This window comes from Peromyscus leucopus, chromosome 7 (assembly GCF_004664715.2).
Source record: "Peromyscus leucopus breed LL Stock chromosome 7, UCI_PerLeu_2.1, whole genome shotgun sequence".
Classification (NCBI taxonomy): Eukaryota; Metazoa; Chordata; class Mammalia; order Rodentia; family Cricetidae; genus Peromyscus; species Peromyscus leucopus.
In genome coordinates this window covers 118155222-118175600 of record NC_051069.1, presented here as the reverse complement: position 1 = coordinate 118175600, position 20379 = coordinate 118155222, and the positions used below count along the sequence as shown (strand labels likewise).

The 20379-nt window shown below is 43.3% G+C and overlaps 1 protein-coding gene across 4 annotated transcripts in view; it reads right to left on the bottom strand.

Moving 5' to 3' along the window:
- Positions 1 to 20379, bottom strand: part of Fam193a (family with sequence similarity 193 member A) — a 138148-nt gene that overhangs the window by 49798 nt on the left and 67971 nt on the right. For 3 of the 4 annotated variants that reach the window (XM_037208168.1, XM_028870795.2, XM_028870793.2), the window contains 8 exons: positions 17056 to 17213; positions 16248 to 16415; positions 12270 to 12504; positions 10127 to 10251; positions 5237 to 5384; positions 1391 to 1468; positions 457 to 572; positions 100 to 342 (listed from right to left, as the gene is read on the bottom strand). In XM_037208168.1, coding sequence (XP_037064063.1) covers positions 100 to 342; positions 457 to 572; positions 1391 to 1468; positions 5237 to 5384; positions 10127 to 10251; positions 12270 to 12504; positions 16248 to 16415; positions 17056 to 17213 — 1271 coding nt within the window. The remainder of the gene's footprint in view (positions 1 to 99; positions 343 to 456; positions 573 to 1390; positions 1469 to 5236; positions 5385 to 10126; positions 10252 to 12269; positions 12505 to 16247; positions 16416 to 17055; positions 17214 to 20379) is intronic. The other variant, XM_028870794.2, reaches the window with a different exon arrangement.

The window sequence follows — 20379 nt, the reverse complement described above, 5'->3', positions numbered from 1 at the left end:
AAAGCACTGTAATAATGATCATATTTCTGAAGACTGATGTCTGTATTTCTCATTAAATGGATAAATTTCTGAAACTCTATTATAAAGTCAAAAACTTACAAAGTTGGTGCAGAGCCATTGTCTGTGAGGATGAGTCTGGGATGTTGCTGAATTGTGATGGGAGAGCTGGAACCTGACCCTGAGCTTGCTGATGACACACTAGGTGGGCGCATCTCAGAGAGATAGTCAGGAGCAGAATCCACTTGGAGTGGTAGCTGGTGAATGTGGATGTCATCAGTGACGGGGGGTTCCATGATACCACAAGTGAGGATGTGTGAGAGGCTGCAGTCATCACAAGCACATCTGATCGGGAATTAAGGACAGTTACCAAGAAAGCCAACTCTGAAGGTTGGGTTCAAACCTCTGCTTGTTTCAGTGTGGGCTGAAGGCCAATAGTATCCAGACAGCCTAGCTCACCTTCGCCTGTAGTTGCAGTTAGGGCAGTCTGGCATGCTCAACCTAGACGATGACAACATGTGCCTCCTGGTATCTGTGAAGTTGTTCTCGCCAGTAACCACTTTCTTATTAGTTAACTAGAGGAAATAAACAATGGCTTAAATTTGCAAGACACTCCCCCCACTTCATGGACTACATTTCAACTATTACAATATTCATACTCATTTACAATCCAAGAGGCCCACCTTTTGCAAACAGACCAAACAAAACAACAACAACAACAAAAACCCACAGGGCGGTAGCCCTGGAATATGCAGGCAGAGTCAGTCAAATGAAGAGCAAAGCATCAAAACCCCCTTAAGGTTCTGGTCTCCTAGACACATCCCATGTCCATTTTTTGCAGATAACCAAAAGGTAGAACTGCTGCAGGCACCAAGTTTACTCAGTGTGCTCTGGGTGCTCAGCACTTGTCAAACACCAGGAATTGAGACTGGTATATGGAGGAGAAGACTGGACCTGAAAGCTGCCTAGGAAGTAGCCCAAAAACTTAGGAATCTGGATTTCAAAGGGGCAGGTGTGCCAGAACTTAACTAGGCCTATCAGCACACTCAGACAAAAGGGCCTCTGTCTCATGCCATTGACGGGAGCTCAACTTCAATCTGATGCAATAGGCTAACTGGTGTAAAGGGGAAGGGGGAGTTTAGGGAGTATGGGTCCTTTATCATTTCTTACAATTCCCACCGAGATTATTCTTTTCAAGCAAGTATATGGAAGACCAAGAAACAGGTAAATGTAGTCAGTTTATCTGAATGTTAAAATCACTGTATATGATGACTTTAACACTGAAAGAAGCTGTCAATGGTCTTCTTTGGTATCCTGTTAACATAGAGTATACTTAGACATCAAGATGTACTTTTCTGTGCCGTAATTTACAGGTCTCTCCTGTCAACCTTACCTGTTCTTCAATTAATCTCCTTTGCTTAAAAATCTCCCAGTCTTCTGTTAACATGCGCTGTTTGGTTTTCATTGTCATCTAGAAAGGAGATATAAAAATACACAAAAAAACTTAGTAACAACTACACAGAACACTCTCAAGGAAGATTCTTTTATTTTAAAATAAAGATACTTTAAAAAATACATAGACAAGAAAGATTACCTATGAACAAAACAGAAGTGCAATACAAAAGGATGAGCCACCAGCTACTGCATTTCAGCCTCTTGCTTGACACTCATAATACTATCACAAGTACTTTTCTCACATGAAAAACAGAATCTCAGAAGCTTCTCACCCCAGAGAGCAGGATACATTTCCTGTGCAAAGGGAAGTAAGTGCTTGCTCTCCAGCACTTGACAGGCCACAAGCCTGGTTGGGGACTCCTGGAGCTGGTCTGCTCCAACCACATACATGACTTTCCTAGTCCTGAGAATACTATCCTCATTATTACCCTTCATCTATGTACAATTCCAACAAAGCAACAACATAAAATAAATCAATTTAAAATTTTAAAATTGAAGTACAAAACAATTCAACTTGAAAATCAGAAGAAAGTATACAGACTAACCAAGGAAACCTCAAACCACTGCCAACCCACTTAGACACAGTCTCCATTCCAAGAACTAAGCCCAGCTCATACCCCTCTCTCCCAAATACTCAAGAGGAGAGATCAGCAGCAGCAGTTTCTCCTCAATGCTGAGTCTGCCAGCAGGACTGTGGGACCCAAAGCAGACACTAGCTACTGTTGTATGGGTACTGTTGCCAGCTGTCTCCATAGCAAGTGTACTATTCCTTCTACAGAAATTTCTAAGTGCTGCACGTTTAGCTGAAGTATAGAGTGCCTACATCACACTGGATTCCCCTATTGTTGTATGCAGTAGCAAACCCAGATTAGTATAGTGGTGGCCCTTTACAGGAAGCAGGAATCATCCTATGTGGTCTTAGCATCAGCACACCGGGACGGCTGCAACATGTCTTTCCTGTGACATTATAATGTATGCTGAGACACCTGTGAGTTTGGAGCTGTTTTGTGGTTTGTAACCTTAGCTGACTTCAATGATTCTTCCCTGGGGACAGAAGCAACCTTTGCTATATTTGCTCTCAACGCATTGGCACTTTGTGCCTCTCCAGCTCCTCATCCCCTTTTATGTATCATTCACTATGATGACAAGAGTTAGCCAGGCACAGGCTGGCATTTGGTGCTTCAGTTTGGTTCTTTTTCTTTTTTAATAATTTATTATTTTATTGTTTTGCCAGCATGTATGGCTGTATGCCACATGCATGCCTGGTGCCCACAGAGGCCAGAAGAGTGTGTTGGATTGCCTGGAACTAGAGTTACAGATGCCTGTAGGCTTCCATGTGGGTACTGGAAATCAAACTGAAAAAGCAGCCAGTGCTGTCAACTGCTGAGCCATCTCTCCAGCAGCTGTAGTCTGGTTCTTGACTATCCACACAAGGGTCACACGCTGAAGGCTTGTTCCTTAGCACATAGTAGCACTGGAAGGTGAAGGAACCTTTTAGGAAGTAGCTCCCAGTGGAAGTCAGGTCACTGGGGCTTAACCTTGAAGTACATATTAGGACCCCAGAGCCTTCCTCTCTGCTTCCTGGAGCCCTAAGGACCTTCTCTATCATGACCTCCAGCTATGTGCTGTGTCACCATAAAAACACAGCAAAAGTCAATGGATGTTCCTCTTAAGCTGGTGATTCAAACCAGGTGTGGTGGGCACAGGGTTGTTAACTAGTACTCAGGAGGCAGAAGCAAGAGGATCACAAGTTTAAGACTAGCATGAACTATACAGTAAGACCTGTAACAAACAAATGACAAACTTGTATTCTCACAGTGATGGGAAACTGAGCAATGTCTTTTTGCTTCATTGTTTCAGGGTACTAATGACCCAAACCCTCACTGTTTCTCCCTGACTTTGATAACCTCAATAAAGTCAGGTTCTGATGCCATGAATGTTCTCTACAGAGTTTACATTGTCCACAGTGCACTGTAGTCTGCTTTTTTAAAACTACGTATTAAAAAAAAAACCACTTTGGACTGGAGAGATGGCTCAGTGGTTAAGAGCACTGGCTGTTCTTCCAGAGGTCCTGAGTTCAATTCCCAGCAACCACATGGTGGCTCACAACCATCTGTAGTGAGATCTGGTGCCCTCTTCTGGCCTGCAGGGATATGTGCAGACAGAACACTGTATACATAATAAATAAATAAATCTTTAAAAAAAAAACTTTATGATTTTGTATAAAATAGAAAAGCTCATGTAAAACTAAATATCATTTATGTGATTCTTTCACTGTCACAGTAAGAAGCTGACCCTAGAGTGAATTGTCAGGGTACTCTACAGGATCCTAGGAGGAGAATTCTCAGGGAGAAGACAGCCTCCACTCTGGCCCCTCCCACTCCTGGACCCAGATCTCTCTGCTGCCAGAACAGCTGGGCTCAGAAAGCAGACTGCTATGCATACAGGGCTCAGAGGAAGGGCAGTTGCTGGTCCTTTTTCTGTGGTTGCCTCTATGAAACTGGGCAGTCAGCTACCTGCAGGACCAGGACCTGATTCTTGAGGCTGTAGGGAACAGCTGCAGCTGAGGTCCCACCCATACTATGCCTGTCAGCCTGGCTATTCTCACACTCCTCCCTCCCCTAATCCATAGGCAGACCCTGCAGTTAATTAACCAGCTATAGCCAGTCCCCCAAACTGCCATCTATTATTCAGCTCAAGAACAGCCTTGTTCCTGGCACAGCTGGAGAGTAAATCTGACTATAAGACCAAACAAAAAGTTAATTTAGGGCTACATCCACTCTAAAGAAAACAGAGAGCAACAACTGCTTCCCCAGCAGGGCCAGCAGTCTCAAATAGCAGAGAGGGCATTGCACAGGCACTGACTACACAGAGGCCAAGGACACATCACAGCAGAATCACAGGGCTCTCAGGGCCTCTGGCCCCATGACAAGCTCAGCAGCAGTGAACTCCATACAGTGACAAAAGTGGGACTAATCCATTGACACCATGGGGGCCAAAGTAGTAAACAGGGAGGCTTTTCTCAAATTCTGAACAAGAAACCCCCTTCCCAACCATTCAGCAGCAAACAGGAAGAGGAATAAGGGCTCAGCCAGTATCTAAATGGCACTATGATCCTGGGATTCATGTGGGACCAGCTTATGTCTCCACCCAAAACAGGCACTCATACCTGTTTACTGCCTTGCATGCACCAACACTGGGCTGCCATTTCTCCTTTTTTTTCTCCTTTTTTACTAACACTTTTAAAACACAACCTTTAAAAACTAAAGTTTTTTGTTGTTGTTGTTCGACCTCACCAGAAGCTCTAGAAAGGCAGGGGGCCAGGATGAATGGCAGAAATACCATCTTAACAACATGCCTGGTGTCTCCTCTGAGATCCTCTGAGTGGTCACCTGGCAGACCCCCTTCAGGCCCATCTCCAGCAGGCACATCCTACTTGTCCTGCTATCCTCTGCCCTTATGTCTGTTCACTGTCAGACAGTTCTGAATAAAAAAAGAATGGGCTCTCAACAACACCATGACTGATAAATGGCTGCTGGACCTGAAAGGCCTGGTAACTTCCCAGGATCCTCCATTAGAACACAGAGACAGTAGGTACAACCTTGCTGAGGACCTAATTGCTCCTGTCACACAATAATAGACAGGTCAGAGGTCTGTGATATTGCAAGGTTTCTACCAGGGCACACCAAAGGCCTCTACTGGGAACTCTGCAACTCAAGTCTATAGCTAGCTACTTGGCACAGAGGCCTCAGAATACAGGCTGTGCCTTGGGGACAACATTTACCTGCTCATCCACATAGGCATCGATCCTCTTCTGACACTCCAGCCACTCTTCAGCAACTTTGCGCAATTCTTCCTCAGAACGCTGGTACCTCTGCAGCAAGGTGCTGTACGTGTCTTCATTGCAAGTGTCATGTGTGGTGGTGCCTAGCCTAGGAGGGAGAAGGCCTATCACAAAGGAAGAGCCCAGAAGCTCTGGGCCAGACAGAAGAAACTTGCTGCCTGTTGCTGTTGGCTAACTTTACCACCTCCTTTCACAAAACATACCATACAGCAAGGCTGCTATCTGGGCTTAAAAGATTATATACACAAAGCACTCTGAACAGAACCACATATAAAGGAGATGCTCAAAGAAATGATAGTTCCTGATGAAAAAAAACTAACAAGAATTCTAAAAACACTAAGGCTACAACATATGGAGCTGTATACACATTTCTTATTAACATATACACTGATCCAGAGAAAACAAAATGTTTAATGAGAAATACAAAACATACAAATGCTATAATTATATATATATGCATAAGTTCTGGAATGGAAATACATTCATGTCAAGGAAAGTATGACTGAAGCATGTTTAATAAAAATGTTGTGCATTAACACAAGAAAAATATGAATAAAAAACACAAAGCTGTTTATAGTACCTACCACTTCATGATTTTATCTGTAATAACCTAGCAGGGATTTTTTTGTAAATTTATTTATTTTTATTTTATGTGCATTGGTATTTTGCCTGCATGTATCTCTGTGTGGGTGTGGTGTCTCCTGGAACTGGAGTTACAGACAGTTATGAGCCCTGCTGTGGTCCTGGATTGAACCAGGTCCCATGGAAGAACAGTCAGGGCTCTTAACCACTGAGCCATCTCCCCCCACCCCCAAGGGATTTAATAATGGAAAGAAATAACAAAGTCCTGAGACAGGGTTTCTCTATGTAACAGAGGTGGCTGTCCTGGAACTCACTCTGTAGATCAGGCTAGCCTTGAACTCACAGAGATCCACCTGCTTCTGTTTCCCAAGTGCTGGGATTAAAGGCGGGAGCCACCACTGCACAGCCTAACAAAGTCATTTTTAATAAAACCTTTTTCACAGGTAGAAATGAACAGAAGTCGTTGCCAAACCTTTTCCTTTCACTTTCGTTGTCAAGGTGACTCACGTTTGTAAACACTGTAAAAACAGAGAATTCACAGAAACTCTACTGGTTGCAAGGCCACCTGCAAGGTGTCCATCTAGGCTTTGCACCAACGCCTGGAACCACCGTAGGTCCCAGGAACAGCTGTATGTTGTAGCCCTCAAAGAGGTTTTCTCCTGGTTCCTAATGCTGCCAGCTTTGTCCTTCACTCAACTCATTCTAGTCTTGAATATAAAACCCAATTCCCAAGCTAGGCGGTGGTGGTGGTGGTGGTGGTGGTGGTGGTGGTGGTGGTGGTGGTGGTGGTGGTGGTGGTGGTGGTGGTGGTGGTGGTGGTGCACACCTTTAATCCCAGCACTCAGGAAGCAGAAGCAAATGAGGTGGATCTTGGAGCTCCAGGCCAGCTTGGTCTACAGAGTGAGTTCCAGCACAGCCAGGATTACACACAGAAACCCTGTCTCAAAAAAAAACAACCACAAAATCAAACAAAAAAAAAAAAAAAAAAAATCAAACCAACAAATAAATCACAATTCCCACATGTCCTGGTTTAAATGAGAACTGTCCCCATAATCTGGGGCATCTGAACATTTGGTCTCTGGTTGGTGGTGCTGTTTAGGGAAGTTTTGGTGGTGCAGCTTTACGAGAGGAAGTATGTCACTGGGGACCGACCAGCTTTGAGATTAAAAGCCTCATTCCACTTCTAGTTTGCTCTTTCGGCTTTGTGATCACCGTTGAGATGTAAGCTCTCAGCTTCCTATTTCTGCTGTGGTGCTTTCCCACCATTATGGACTCTTATGTTTCTGGAACTGTAAGCCCAAATAAACTCTTCCTTCTATAAGTTGCCTTATAGTGTTTCATCACGACAACAGAAAAGTAACAAGATACCATAAACTTCCATCCTGCCTTTCTTCCCAAATGTTTTTCCTCCATCTCTACCTGTTCCAATTTACAAATACAGACTATTTGAGTCAAGGAGAGTGGAACCAACAGGGCTGAAGATAGCACTGGTGATGGAATGAGGTGACTAGAGCATTCCCATAGCATCTCTGTAGGACAGATTCTTTAATTGCCGGGATAATGGGGCAAGACAACAACGGAACTTGGAGAAAATATTCACAAAGGACAAAGGGAAAAGAGAACTTTTGTTTGAGGACATGAAAATATTTTGTAAATATACAGTTAATTGTAACTACTGTGAATGTAATTAATGTTACTGAATCATAACTTAAAATGGTAAAATATATTTATCAGAAAATTTATAATGTAAGTCAAATGGCACTGAATGTAATTTTAAGTGGATGAATTATACAGTATGTAAATAATCCCAATAAAATAAGTAGTTGTCTTATGTTTTGTTTTTAACTGTTTTGATTTGGATATGAAATGTCTTCCAAAGGTTCCTGTGTTGAAGATTTAGTTCCCAGGGTGGCAGTGTTCAGAGGCAGGGATTTTGGGGGGTGGCTGGATCATGTGGGCTTTATATATATAAATATATGTATATATTTATATTTTTTTATATTATTCTTGTTAACATAAATTATTTTAGAGGCCAGTCTGATATGCATAGGGAGTTTCAGGGCAGTCAGGGTTTTTATGGCAATCTGTCACAGATTAACAAGAGACAAAATGTTCAGATGCCCCAGATTATGGGAACAGTTCTCATTTAAACCATGACATGTGGGAATTGAGATTTGTTTGTTTGTTTTGAGACAGGGTTTGTGTGTGTAATCCTGGCTATGCTGGAACTCACTCTGTAGACCAAGCTGGCCTAGAGCTCAGAGAATCCTCCTTTTGAGGCAGGATCTCTCTACAAAGCCCTGGCTGGCTGTCCTTGCATTTGCAGAGATCCAGCTACTTCTACCTTCCAAGTATTGAGATTAAAGGTATATGTCACTATGTGGCCCACTCCATAATTTTTTTACAAGTTAAATAGGCCTATACAACTATGAATTTCATTAGTAATTTGTGGGGAAAATTTGTGTTATTAAATGTATATTTATACACTGCAAATTCAAGTTTAAACCATTCTTGGGGTTGACAAGTGAGTCTGTGGTGGGACACAATAGGACAGCATTTTCTGGAATGACTAGGACTCCTTAGAGGTCATGCTGCTTTCCTTCTTTCCTGCACCTCATTTCCTCTTAGGACTTGAGAGTAATAGGGAGTGAACCCCAGAGTGAACATTCAAAACTAAGATACTGTTCATCTTTGGAATGTGACTGTAATTCCCAGTGAGAAACAAAAATATTCAGAAAGAACATGGGCCCAGAAAAGAAACAGTTTCTGTCCACCTCTAGGAGTCAAGTGGATGACAGATGCATCAAATCCAATATGCACCAGGAAAAGAAATCAAGGGCAGGTACTGAGACTTGCTCTAGCCCCAAGGGAGGCATGGGGGAATTACAAAAGCATGTTCTTCAAGTTAAGCTTGGCTTCCTGTCCTTTCACCAGGGTTGCAGTTAGATATTCCCATTGTCGTGTACCCTCTAAGAGTATACTGAATGTTTTTGACTTTTTAGATTTTCTGTGTGTCTGTTGTGCATGTGCATACATGTGCATCTGCCATAGGTAGCATGTGGAAATTGGAGAACAAATATGTAGGTGTCTTCTCTCCTTTCACCATGTGGGTCCTGGAGATCAAACCCAAACTCAGGTCATTACGCTTGGTGGCAAGTACTTCTACCTGCTGAAACATCTTGACTGCCCTGTACTGAATGCTTTTCAATAGTGGACATGGAAAGAATGGCTGGGAAGGAAACTGGTAAAAATCTACAAAAAGCATACCAGGTCTACACAGCACCTTGCCGTGAACCAACTACTTCTGAAGTGGTTCTTTCTCTAAAAGTGAGGTTGAGTAGGGAAAACAAAGGTCGCTGCTATTAATGTATGTTACACTGTGGGACTGTGCTTCTATTTGGTTAACAGACAAGAAACAAAATCAAGAAGAGAGGATTCTGAGGTAGCTGCTCAGCTCTACTGAGTAATGGCTGATGAAGGAGGGCTAGCTGCAGGACAAACACATACGCATACTGTATGCCTTCATTTAGCATAGTTCACTCCAACAAATGCCCACTGTACTTGTACACTTATCTTAGTGACAGCAGAGAATCAATCACTCACCAGCTCTCTTGGTGAGAAGTGACATAGGCACTCTACAAACCTAGATGGAAAAGCAAATCTAAGCCTAGGGGACTCAGGTACTTTGAATCCCATGTCCTTCCTCCTCTTCCAACACCCTTCACCACAATGCAAGAACCCTGCCATGACCCATGATTGAACCAAGGCCCATTAAGGTAAAGCACTGTTTGCTGGAGCCTTTATTTATTTATGAGGCATTATGGTGTTACACCTAAATAGCACTGATATTGGTTTATTATTTAAGAGTTTAATTGGGGGCTGAAGAGATGGCTCAGCAGTAAAGAGTACTGGCTACTCTTCCAGAAGACCTGAGTTTGGGTCCCATTACCAACATGGCAGCTTAAACTGCCTGTAACTCCAGTTCCAGGGGATCCAATGCCCTCTTCTGGCCTCCTTAGGCACTGTAGCATGTGACGCACAGACATGCTTGCAGGCTCATACACATAAAATACAAATTGCAAATAAAAGTTTAGTTGTATTATAACTTAGGTTTAGAGCTTTCATTCTAACTATCTTTCCCCCTAAGCCCTGTTATTTTTCCTGTAAGACTTCCATATGTAGTGGTCTACAGGCATGAACACACACATAAGATCACAGGAAAAAAGAATCTAAGTCAAGACAAAATACCTGATCTGAGACACCAGTGCTGGCAAGTTGCTCTGGAGAAGTGGCTCTGAGAAGACCAGATTTTCAAAAAGGTGTTTGTTATGCAGTTCCCATGTCACCTGGAACTTTTTCAAATGTTCATTTTCCTAGTAGTGAAAAAAAAAAAAAAAAGATAACAGAAGATGTAGTAAGTAGATGAAAATATAAAACTTCCTAGAAGGGCGCTCCCATGCCCTGCCACCTTCTGCACAGGCCTAGAACACCTTGTTTCTGAATGAAGAGTTACGGCTCCTTGCTTGTGTCAAAACACACCAAACCAAGTCTCTGATTGGAATAATATGGGTTGCTGCATTCTAAGTAACCCCTACCCACCCTAACCCTAGACATAGGTGGACTCAGAGACAAAAAAGGGACGGGGGTGGGGAGTGGGGGCACGGGGGACACAACACAATCCACAATCCAAAAACCTAAGACTGTCGAGATGGCTCAGCTGGTAACAGTGCGTGGTGCTAACCTGATGATTTAAGTTCGATCTCTGAACCCACATGGTGAGAATCAGTTCCTACAACTTGTCCTCTTGACTTCCACAAGCATGCACACCGAAATACATAAAACATTTTCAAAAAGAAAAATGTATTTGAGTCAGGACAATACTTTTCTTGCCTGTCTTTGTGAAAGCTCATTCTGATAGTTGCAAATAATTCTTCACTGGGACACTCTGGCAAGGAAAGGGCTTTTACTTCCTAAGAAACATGAGCAAACTCATCAAGTGCTATGGGCAACATGCTGGGAGCCCACAGCGGGGCCACCAGTCTATCAGTGCTCTCTGACTCCTAGGGACTGGATTACTTTCTGATGTTTGAGCCTTCCTATGTATCCTCAGTCTAGCTTTTCCTAGAAATGTCAGTAGTGAGAGGCTCCTCACTACATCTTCCACGTTGCTCTGATGTGCTGCACTTCTGTGTCCTTTTAAGACACGTACACAGAGCTCAGGGCTCCCTTACTTCCTTTTAATTTACCAATTCTCTTTCTAATCTCTTACTAGGCTGGTATAGGGTTCTCTAGAGCAGCAGCTCTGAAACCAAGTCTAGAATAGGCAGAGTCCCATGTTGAGGTGGAGGAGGGCTGAAAGGTACAAGAAGTACTAGACAGGGCATAGGACAACTGCAACTACCAGGGCCCTCACATCCAGCTTGCCTTAGTCACCTCACCCAGTTTCCCCTAAACATGTGTCTCATATACCTCTTCTTGGAAGTGGTTACCTAGCACAGTGGCAGACTGTGGCAGGGAAACTGGATAGTCTGGGGCTGTTGCAATGTCTTGCCAAGTGGAATTATGTGAACTTTTCTGGAGAGCCCCATTAGCATCAGAACCAAATAAAGAACTAATGGTTACTACAACTTTTTTTCCAAAACATAGCCACCACTAAGCATTAAAACCCACCCACTGAAGTGTCACTTAATAATCAGAAGAAATAATGGTGAAGACTTGCAGACTATGGGGAGGGTAGGGGGAACCACACTTGATGGGACGGGGAGGCAGCCTAGGAAGCTTCTGTGTTTATCCCTGAGGATCCTGGTCTGCTTCCAACTACAATGACTTTATTTCCATGCACTGTCTCTCTCTGTCCACCCATGAATAGGGTGATCAAAGATTTACTTGTGTGCTCCCGCTAGAACTGTGAGAACCCTGTAAGGAAGGGGCAAGGCAGCTTCAGTAAATCCATCCCTTTCTTGCACTGTTGCTAAGTGCACACATGAAGAAATCCAAACAAGAGGTCTTAAACGTGCCTTTCCTCAACTGCAGCATCAGTCACTGGCAGTACATTAACACCAACCCAAGACACCCAAAACGTCTTGGACTTTCTATCAATGCACCACCACTTTCACCTCCATATTCTAATGCCTCACTTTCTAGTGATTAGGTCTTCCCAGACAGATTTCCATGCTGTGGCTCCTAGACAATAATTCTCTCAATTGCTGCTAGCAAAATCTACTGAACTAAGATTAATCCTAGTCTACCTTGTGTGGAAAGGAGTCTATGACTGTGCAAGGAGGACTTAACCGTAAGATCAGTCCCCTAGCTGCACATACCTCCCCTATCACATGCTTTTGTTCTTTAGTTCACCTCAGCAGCAAGGAAAGAAGTGGGCATGGTCTCTCACCAGAGTGCCAAGAAAGGTACTGATGGATCGTGCAGCCTGGCAGAGGGCACCATACTCCTCCAGGAGTAGAGAGACAAAGTGGTGTGCCTGTGGTGGGCCCTGCAGGCCAGATGGCGCCTTGGCTTTCGCAGCAGCAGAAAGCTGCCGGAGCAGGCGGACCTTCATTTCCAGCACATACTCCCTAGCTTGCTGCTCCAACCGCTGGTAGAGCTGATAGGGGTCCCGCTCACAGAGCCTACAGAGACAAAGAAAGAGTCATTACTCAGTCATGGCTATTCACACATGACAGGCAGTTTTTATGTCAGTGGGTATCTTTTATTAAACACCTCTCTTGTGATGACCTGTGGGAGTGTAAGGTAACTCACAGGGAAACTGACATGCCCCAAATGCTTCCTCTGACTACACTGTTTGGACAACCTGTACAGGGACTCTGCTCCACTTTACTGTCCATGAGAAAAGACTTAAGCCCATCCAGTCTGAGGAAGGTATATAATTCACAAACAAGAGGTATAAAGCCTCCCTTGTACTGCGTCTGAGAGCTCGCCTCGGGTGCTAACACAATGTGTAGGACTTAAAAAGTGACAAGCTCCAATTCCAGCAGAGGTGATAACTGGTTGAAGGGCTGGGGCCAAGTTTACCTTCCTTCTTTCTAGGAACTCAGAATACCATACAAATGAGCCCGTGTTATTTTTACAATTAGAATAAGTTTTAAATACAGGTCATCCTATTTTTAAATTACCAACAAGCAATGAAATGCATCCTGTAACTAGCCACAATGATAATAAATTTCTGTCCAAACTTACAGATGATTCTTTTTATAACGTTTTGAGAAAAGGTGGTTTTTCTTCCTCAGTCTCCTGACGCTGGCTCATGCAACAAGGGGATCCAGTTTTTAAAACTTGCTCTACAGTATTTGGCATTACTATGGTTAAAGCTGCCACTTTTTTTTAAAGGTATGTTTCTGAGATGCCTCTAGATCAGTGGTTCTCAACCTATGGTTCGCAACCCTGTGAGGTGTCAAATGACCCTTTCACAGGGTCACCTAAAACCATTACAAAACACAAATATTTACACTATGATTCATAACAGTAGCAAAATTAGTTATGAAGTAGTAATGAAAATAATTTTATGGTGGGGGGGGTCACCACAATGTGAGAAACTATACTTAAGGGTCACAGCATTAAGAAGGTTGAGAACCACTGTTCTAAATGAAAGCCTAGGACCACTGAAGCAGTAACCAAAACATCTCTTGGAATATGTCACTATGAAGAACCAGCTGAGCTCAGTGGCTGTTGTAGAATGCACTAAGGTGTAAGTTTTATATAACAGATTCTTCCATCTTTGGCTATCATATTAAATCTAAAGAGAAGAACACAGTTATTACCTATTCCATTAAAAAAAAAATAGGGGTTGTGGACTATTTTTAATCCCAGTACTCAAGGTGGGAAGGTCTCTGTGAGTTTGAGGCAAGCCTAGTTTACACAGCAAGTTCCAGGCTAGCCAGAGTTACATGGTGATATCTTGTCTCAAAGAAAGAAAGAGAGAAAGAAAGAGAGAGAGAGAGAGAGAGAGAGAGAGAGAGAGAGAGAGAGGAGAGAGAGAGGAGAGAGAGAGAGAGAGAGAGAGAAAGAAAGAAAGAAAGAAAGAAAGAAAGAAAGAAAGAAAGAAAGAAAGAAAGAAAGAAAGGAAGAAAGAAAAACAGTAAATTAAAAGATGTGTTTATTATTTTTGTATGTGTATGTATGTATGTGTGCCATCTCTTCATTCCCTCCTGTTCCCTAAGGTTGCACATCACTTAAGCTGTAAAAGATAAGTGTCAAGTAAAAATGTACAAGGTAGTATGTAAAGCTATGTATACAATCTGCAAGGTACTATGTAAAGCCTCATGTACAACGTGCAAGGTAATAAATATGTAAATCCATGTATATAACGTGCTTAGAGAAAATAAACTGGTAGGATTCTCACTGTGGCTGCTACATTTCAAAAGGATGTATTAATTTTTGTAACATTAAAATATAGTGTCTTTCCCCACACACCATTACTAGGGATCAAACCCAGGGCTTTTCACATGCTACGTAAGAGCTCTACCACTGGGCTACCCAAGCCTTTGATTTGTGGAGACAGGGTCTTACTATGTGGTTTAGACAGCCTTGAACTTGCTATAAAAGACAGATTACACTCAAATTTATAATCCTGCTTTAGTTTCCCTGTGCTGGGGTTACAGGTATGTATCACTAAGTCTGGCAACAATTTTAAGGAGAATGTGTTCCTATGTTTAAGGACAGTGACACAAGATTCAAATGAGCAAGGGGCAGTTGAACTCACAAGAATACTAGAGGCTGAGGAGAAGGCTCAGTGGGTAAGATTACTTGCTTTGCAAACACAAGAACCTGAATTCAAAGCCCCAGTACCTGGTAAAAGGCCAGGCATCCCTGAGCATATCTACCACCTCAGCATTGGAAGGTGGAGACAGGTGGTTTTTGAGAGCTCACTGGCACCCAGCCTAGCTGAAAAGGGGTAGATATACAAACTTCGATGGCCAACCAGCACAGCCAAAATAGTGAAAAGCCCTGTCTCAAGGCAACAAGGGGAGAGCAACAGAGGAAACCATCCTGCCCTCCATGAACACGTACACATCTACACACTCATATGCATACACCAAACACATACAAACTCTTAAAATAGGAAGCCTGTGGACATCCTCCTTATAGTTTTCTCAGTGCAGTGAAAATTAAAAGCATTTTGATTCTTTGTTCGTGTCCATATTTTATAAATTTAAGGGGGAAAAAAACCCATGTGATGCTTTTGAGAACAGATTTTTTTTTTTATTTATAAAAATTTTTTTTAACTGTGTATGTGAGTCTTGCTTGTATGTATATATGAGTGCCATGTTTGCCTGGTGCCAAGGAAAAGGGTGTTGGATTCCTGGACCTAAAGTTCACAGACAGCTGTGGACCACTACGTGAGTGAGAAGCAGCCAGTGCTTTTAATCACTGAGCAATCTCTCTCCAGTCCATGCAAAGAGATTTCTCATGTGAAAAAGACACTGCAAGTAAGTAGTTCACTCAATCATTCACACATGTGTTCATAGATGTTGCTCCACCTGGATTAACCTGTGCTGATGCTGTTCTAAAGCATTACAGATGTAGCATGAAGGGTCTGAGACGTCATGAGTTTCATGTGCCATTAACTAGGAAACCCCTTCTTTTAAAGGCACTTACCACCTGGAATTGTCTCCTATAACACTAAGTAGACAACAGTTCAAATCCTGAACACAATGCTTTGCCAATCAATGCCTCTGCTTCTTTGACATGATCTACTGCATGGCAACTGTGACTTTGTAAGATGCCAAAAGTGTGCTATCAAAACACATGGAGGGGGAAAAAAAAGAGAGAATCAATCCACAAAATATCAGGCTCAGATTTGTTGCCTTTATTGGAACATTTCAAAAATCAGGGGGAAAATGGCACACTTAAGTTGTAAGGAAAAACAGAAGTGATGCCCACCCCACTTTCTGTCAGTCACTGGGCACAAGGAGCCTGCTGAAGAACAGATGCTGGGCAGGAGCCATTCCCTGTGAGAGCAGCTGCTGTGCACCTCATAGGGTAGGTGCCTTCACAAGCTGCTCAATCTCACAGTGCTTCAGTGGACAGAAATACTCTGCCTTCTCCTTGAGCTACAAATGCAAGAGTGCTTATGAAAGTATCTAGCATCACATGGCACTGCCAGGAATCTGGCATCTTGACTGTGTTACTGTCAGTCTTAATACATGACAGAAACATCTCAACTTAGAAACAGGAGAACCTGCAACTTTTTACCCAGAAGGCTCATGTTGGTCAGTTGTCTGCTGAAGACCTGAGCTGTATCAAGAGCTCAAAAAGCCTAGCTGAGCTTTACTCAGAACAAGCACTGAGGCTCCATGGGCAGCAAGAAGGGCAGGGATTGGATGGGACTGTAACATGAAGGGGCAACCTGTACCTATCCACGAGCTCCTTCACTCCCTCTTTGTCGGGAACCAGAGACTGGTCCTGATCTTCTGCCAGTGGAGTCCCTGCCTGGCGGTATATGCATCGGACCATGTAGCGTACTTCTGACCAATAGTTCTGAAGCTGCTGTGGTTCCCGGTCTGTCTCTGCTGAGATGTCTCTGTGACAACAAAGCAACCAGCAGAGTTAAGAGAGGCAGTCTATCTAACTTCGACAAGGTATTCCCCAACACCATACTTTGACCCCATATGGCATACAGAGCTCTTGCTTCCCACCCTTTGGTGTCCACCTGATTCAGTCTGGCTATCCCAGGCCAGCAGTACAGCCTTTTTCTATCAGATCCTAACCTCTTCTTCCTTTGCCTCCTAGCAGCCTCCATTACAAGTCCCCCAACCATAGCTACTTATTTATGCTCACCTTAGGCTCACTTTTCTTTTTAATTAATTTTCTCTTTCTTGAAATAAATTCTTGCTATGGTATCCATGATTGCACTGGAACTTACAGGTAGATCCCTCTGCCTCTCAAGTGCTAGGATTATGGCATGAAATAACAGTTGACTTTTCTTTAAATTCTAATGGTCTTCCATTTTGCTCTTTATGAGCCCAGCTTCCTAATGTTTAATCCTTCGAGGGCAGGAATTTTGTCTTTTTGTACGGTTTTCCTCATAATAGCAAGGCCATGTCCTGCTTCCATGGGTATGCCAAAAAGGTACTGTTATTTGTCAAAAGAACCCCATTTCCAAGGCAAGCACAACATGTTCGTAGATACCCTGTGGGCATAATGATCAACTCAACACATACCTGCGCTCACTGCAGGCTTCACATGAGCAGGCATCTGAGGGTGTGGTGCCTAGCCCTGATGAGGTCATCGTCTGTGTGCCTAGGGCCAGCCTCCCAGCACCACTGGCCTCAGGCTGGGAGCCCCCAAGTGACGAATGAAGAAGAAAATCTTGGCCCTGCTTTAAAAATAGAATACAACAGCAAGTTATATTTATGACAGCAAATATCTATTGACTTTTTTAAAATGCCTTCTAGAGACAGGTGCAATGGTGCATGACCTTTATCCCAGAGCTCAGGAGGTAGAGGTAGGTGGATCTCTCTCTGTTAGTTTGAGGCCTGCCTGGTCTACACAGACAGCCAGAACTACAAAGAAAGACCCTGTCTCCAAGCAAAAATGCCTACTAAAAAAAGGTTACAACACAGACACTGAAATCTGCTATATAGCAGACTTTTTTGGGGGTGAAAGGGGGCTAATGGGTGACAAAATCTACTACACAGCAGCACAGGCTGGCCTTGAACTCGTTATATGGCCCAGATTTTCTTGCCTCAATGTGCAGCATACTGGATAGGCAATAAACTCCACAAGGCTAAAGTGCTCCAAAGGTTTGGCACATATCAGACTCCAAAGTGGAAGAGCCCAGGAGCTTTCTGCCTAGCAGATCGAGTAGGGAACTGCACTGTCACTACTACATGGGAGAAAGATCAGTCATCAGCAAAGAACCCACACAAATAGGTGCTGCACAATGAGATGGTACAGTTAAGCATCCTTCAGTGTCCAGCCTCCAGACCAGGGGAGAATACCTGGCATAGGTCAGACATCAAGCATACATTATTGCTGCTATTTCAGCACAGCCATACATAACCTAGAGCAAGTACTTTGTAGCCAAAAAAGCCACAGACAGCCTGACAAGAACCAAGACCCTGTATGTCTTTTTCTCAGGTCCCCTCTCTATCCTAGAAGAATAGAGAAGGTATAAGGACATGAAACATAGCCTCTACCAGAGTGATTCCTATCATGTCCTCTACAGCTGCAGGAGAAGCTTTGGATTAGGTGAGACACTCAGATTTTTAAGCAGACTAAATTTGAAACCTGAAAATGAGATGATTCCAACACTAAAAGTATAAGGTCTGACTGCCATCATCCAGGTGTAGAGAGACAAGTGAGCAGCACAGCTTGACAGTGGTGATGAATCAATCACAAGGCTGTTTCTCAAGAGCAGCAGGTCAGCCACTCAGTGTACAAGGCCGATTATTCTTTCCCAGCTTAAGCCCACTTCTACCTTCACTTCAAACTAGCACATCCAGCCGGGCGGTGGTGGCGCACGCCTTTAATCCCAGCACTCGAGAGGCAGAGGCAGACGGATCTCTGTGAGTTCGAGGCCAGCCTGGTCTACAAAGCGAGTTCCAGGAAAGGCACAAAGCTACACAGAGAAACCCTGTCTTGAAAAACCATAAATAAATAAATAAAATAAAATAAATAAAAATAAAAAAAAATAAACTAGCACATCCACAACCTGCCACTCAGTGCAAGCCTCTGTCACTTCTCACCTGGTGACTGCCAGGTTCTCTACTGGCCTCCATTTACCTTTACCCACTCTCAAACAGCAGCCAGAGAGAGTTCATGGGGCTCCCCTGCATAAAAGCTTCTGCTGACTTCCAAATCACTTGGGAATACATTCCTTGTTTCTTACCAAAGCCTTCCAAGTTGCCTAGGACAGAGTTCTGCTTCTGTGTCACTGTACTTGTTCCTCTGCCTAAAATGTTCATCCACTAACCTTGGCATGCCTTCTGATGGTCTGATGGAGTTCTGTAATTCAGGACTTGAACAAAAAGATCCCCCACCCAGAAAAGACAATCAAGCCATTTTTGGTGTTTCTGTTTATTTTTTACCACTCAATTCAGTATCGACTCTGCCACACTCTATGATAACAGACACATGTCACCTGTGTAGGTTACGGGTACAATGTTCAACAGTGGGCAGAGGATGGTCGAAGGACACTGAAAGGAGCCCAGGCTCCTTGTGTATTTCCTCCCTTGTTCATACTACCAGACAGCTTTGTCCTTAAAGAGATGGAGACTCTCTCCAGACATGCGCTCTCCAGTGAGGGGAGTTCTGCTAGCACCCAACTGGGTCTGTAGCACCCTGAGGAGCCTCTGTTCTCTCTCCAGCAGGTCATAACCACATCCTCTAAGTTGGTTTCTTCCTGAGTCCATTTCTTCAGCTCCAGAGATTTGGGTACTTTTGAGAATTACCATGACTGTTTTTCAGGGCTCACTTCACAGATCTGAGTATCTGACGATCTTTCCCACCACTGGGTAGTTTCTCCCTTGTGTTAAGATGTACTATTTACTGATGTAGTACCTGACTGCTGACCAAGTTGTTTGGCACACCAACCTAACCACCATGGTTAATCTCTTCTCTCACAAATTGCCATCTGAAACCTTGGCTTTTCTTATTTCCTGGTGTTTTTGTCTTCAACACTGCAACAGAAGGTGGGTGTGTATAGGAACCTTCCTACCTGCTCACACTGTGCACGAGCACCTACAGTGACAGGTGGCACAGCAACTACAAACTAAATGACATTTCCCAGTGACAAGGGACAAGGTTGACAGTAATTATATGTTAAATCCCTGAATGGGGCACCTTATAGTAATTTAGGCTGAATCTCAGATCATTATGTTCTGTCCAAACTGAACACAATTTTAAAAAATAAGATCAAATCCAATGGGCAATGTGAAATTTGTAATGTCCATCTTCCTGCTCCTACAAAGATGTGAACAAGATGCATGATAAGCTCCCATCAGGGGCTAGAGAAATGGCTCAGTGGTTAAGAACAGTGTCTGCTCTTCCAGAGTACCCGGGTTCAATTCCCAGCACCCACATGGCAGCTCACAACTGTCTGTAACTCCAGTTCCAGGAGATCCGATCCAGGAGATCTGACACCCTCACATTGATATACATGCAGGCAAAACACCAATGAACATAAAATTTAAAAAAAAGAAGAGTGATAAGCTCCCATCAACATAGACTACCGCTTCTGCCACCATATTTTCCCTACAATCATAGACTGCATCTTCAAGCTGTTGGTCCAAATAATCCTCTACCTCAAGCTGTTTCTGTTAGGTATTTTATTAAAACGATGAACAATAAAAGCAGGGTCACTGCTATGACAGACGTTCGATGCTGCTTTGTGTGAGGAATGTAGAAGAGTTTTGAGCTTTGGAGATGGATAAACCTTAGAATGCTTTCTGATGCGAGTGTAGACAATCAGAACACCAAATGAATGAGAACAGCAAAGGGCAAGAGAAACAAATGAGAGAGATAAGCAGAACATACCTCTCCTT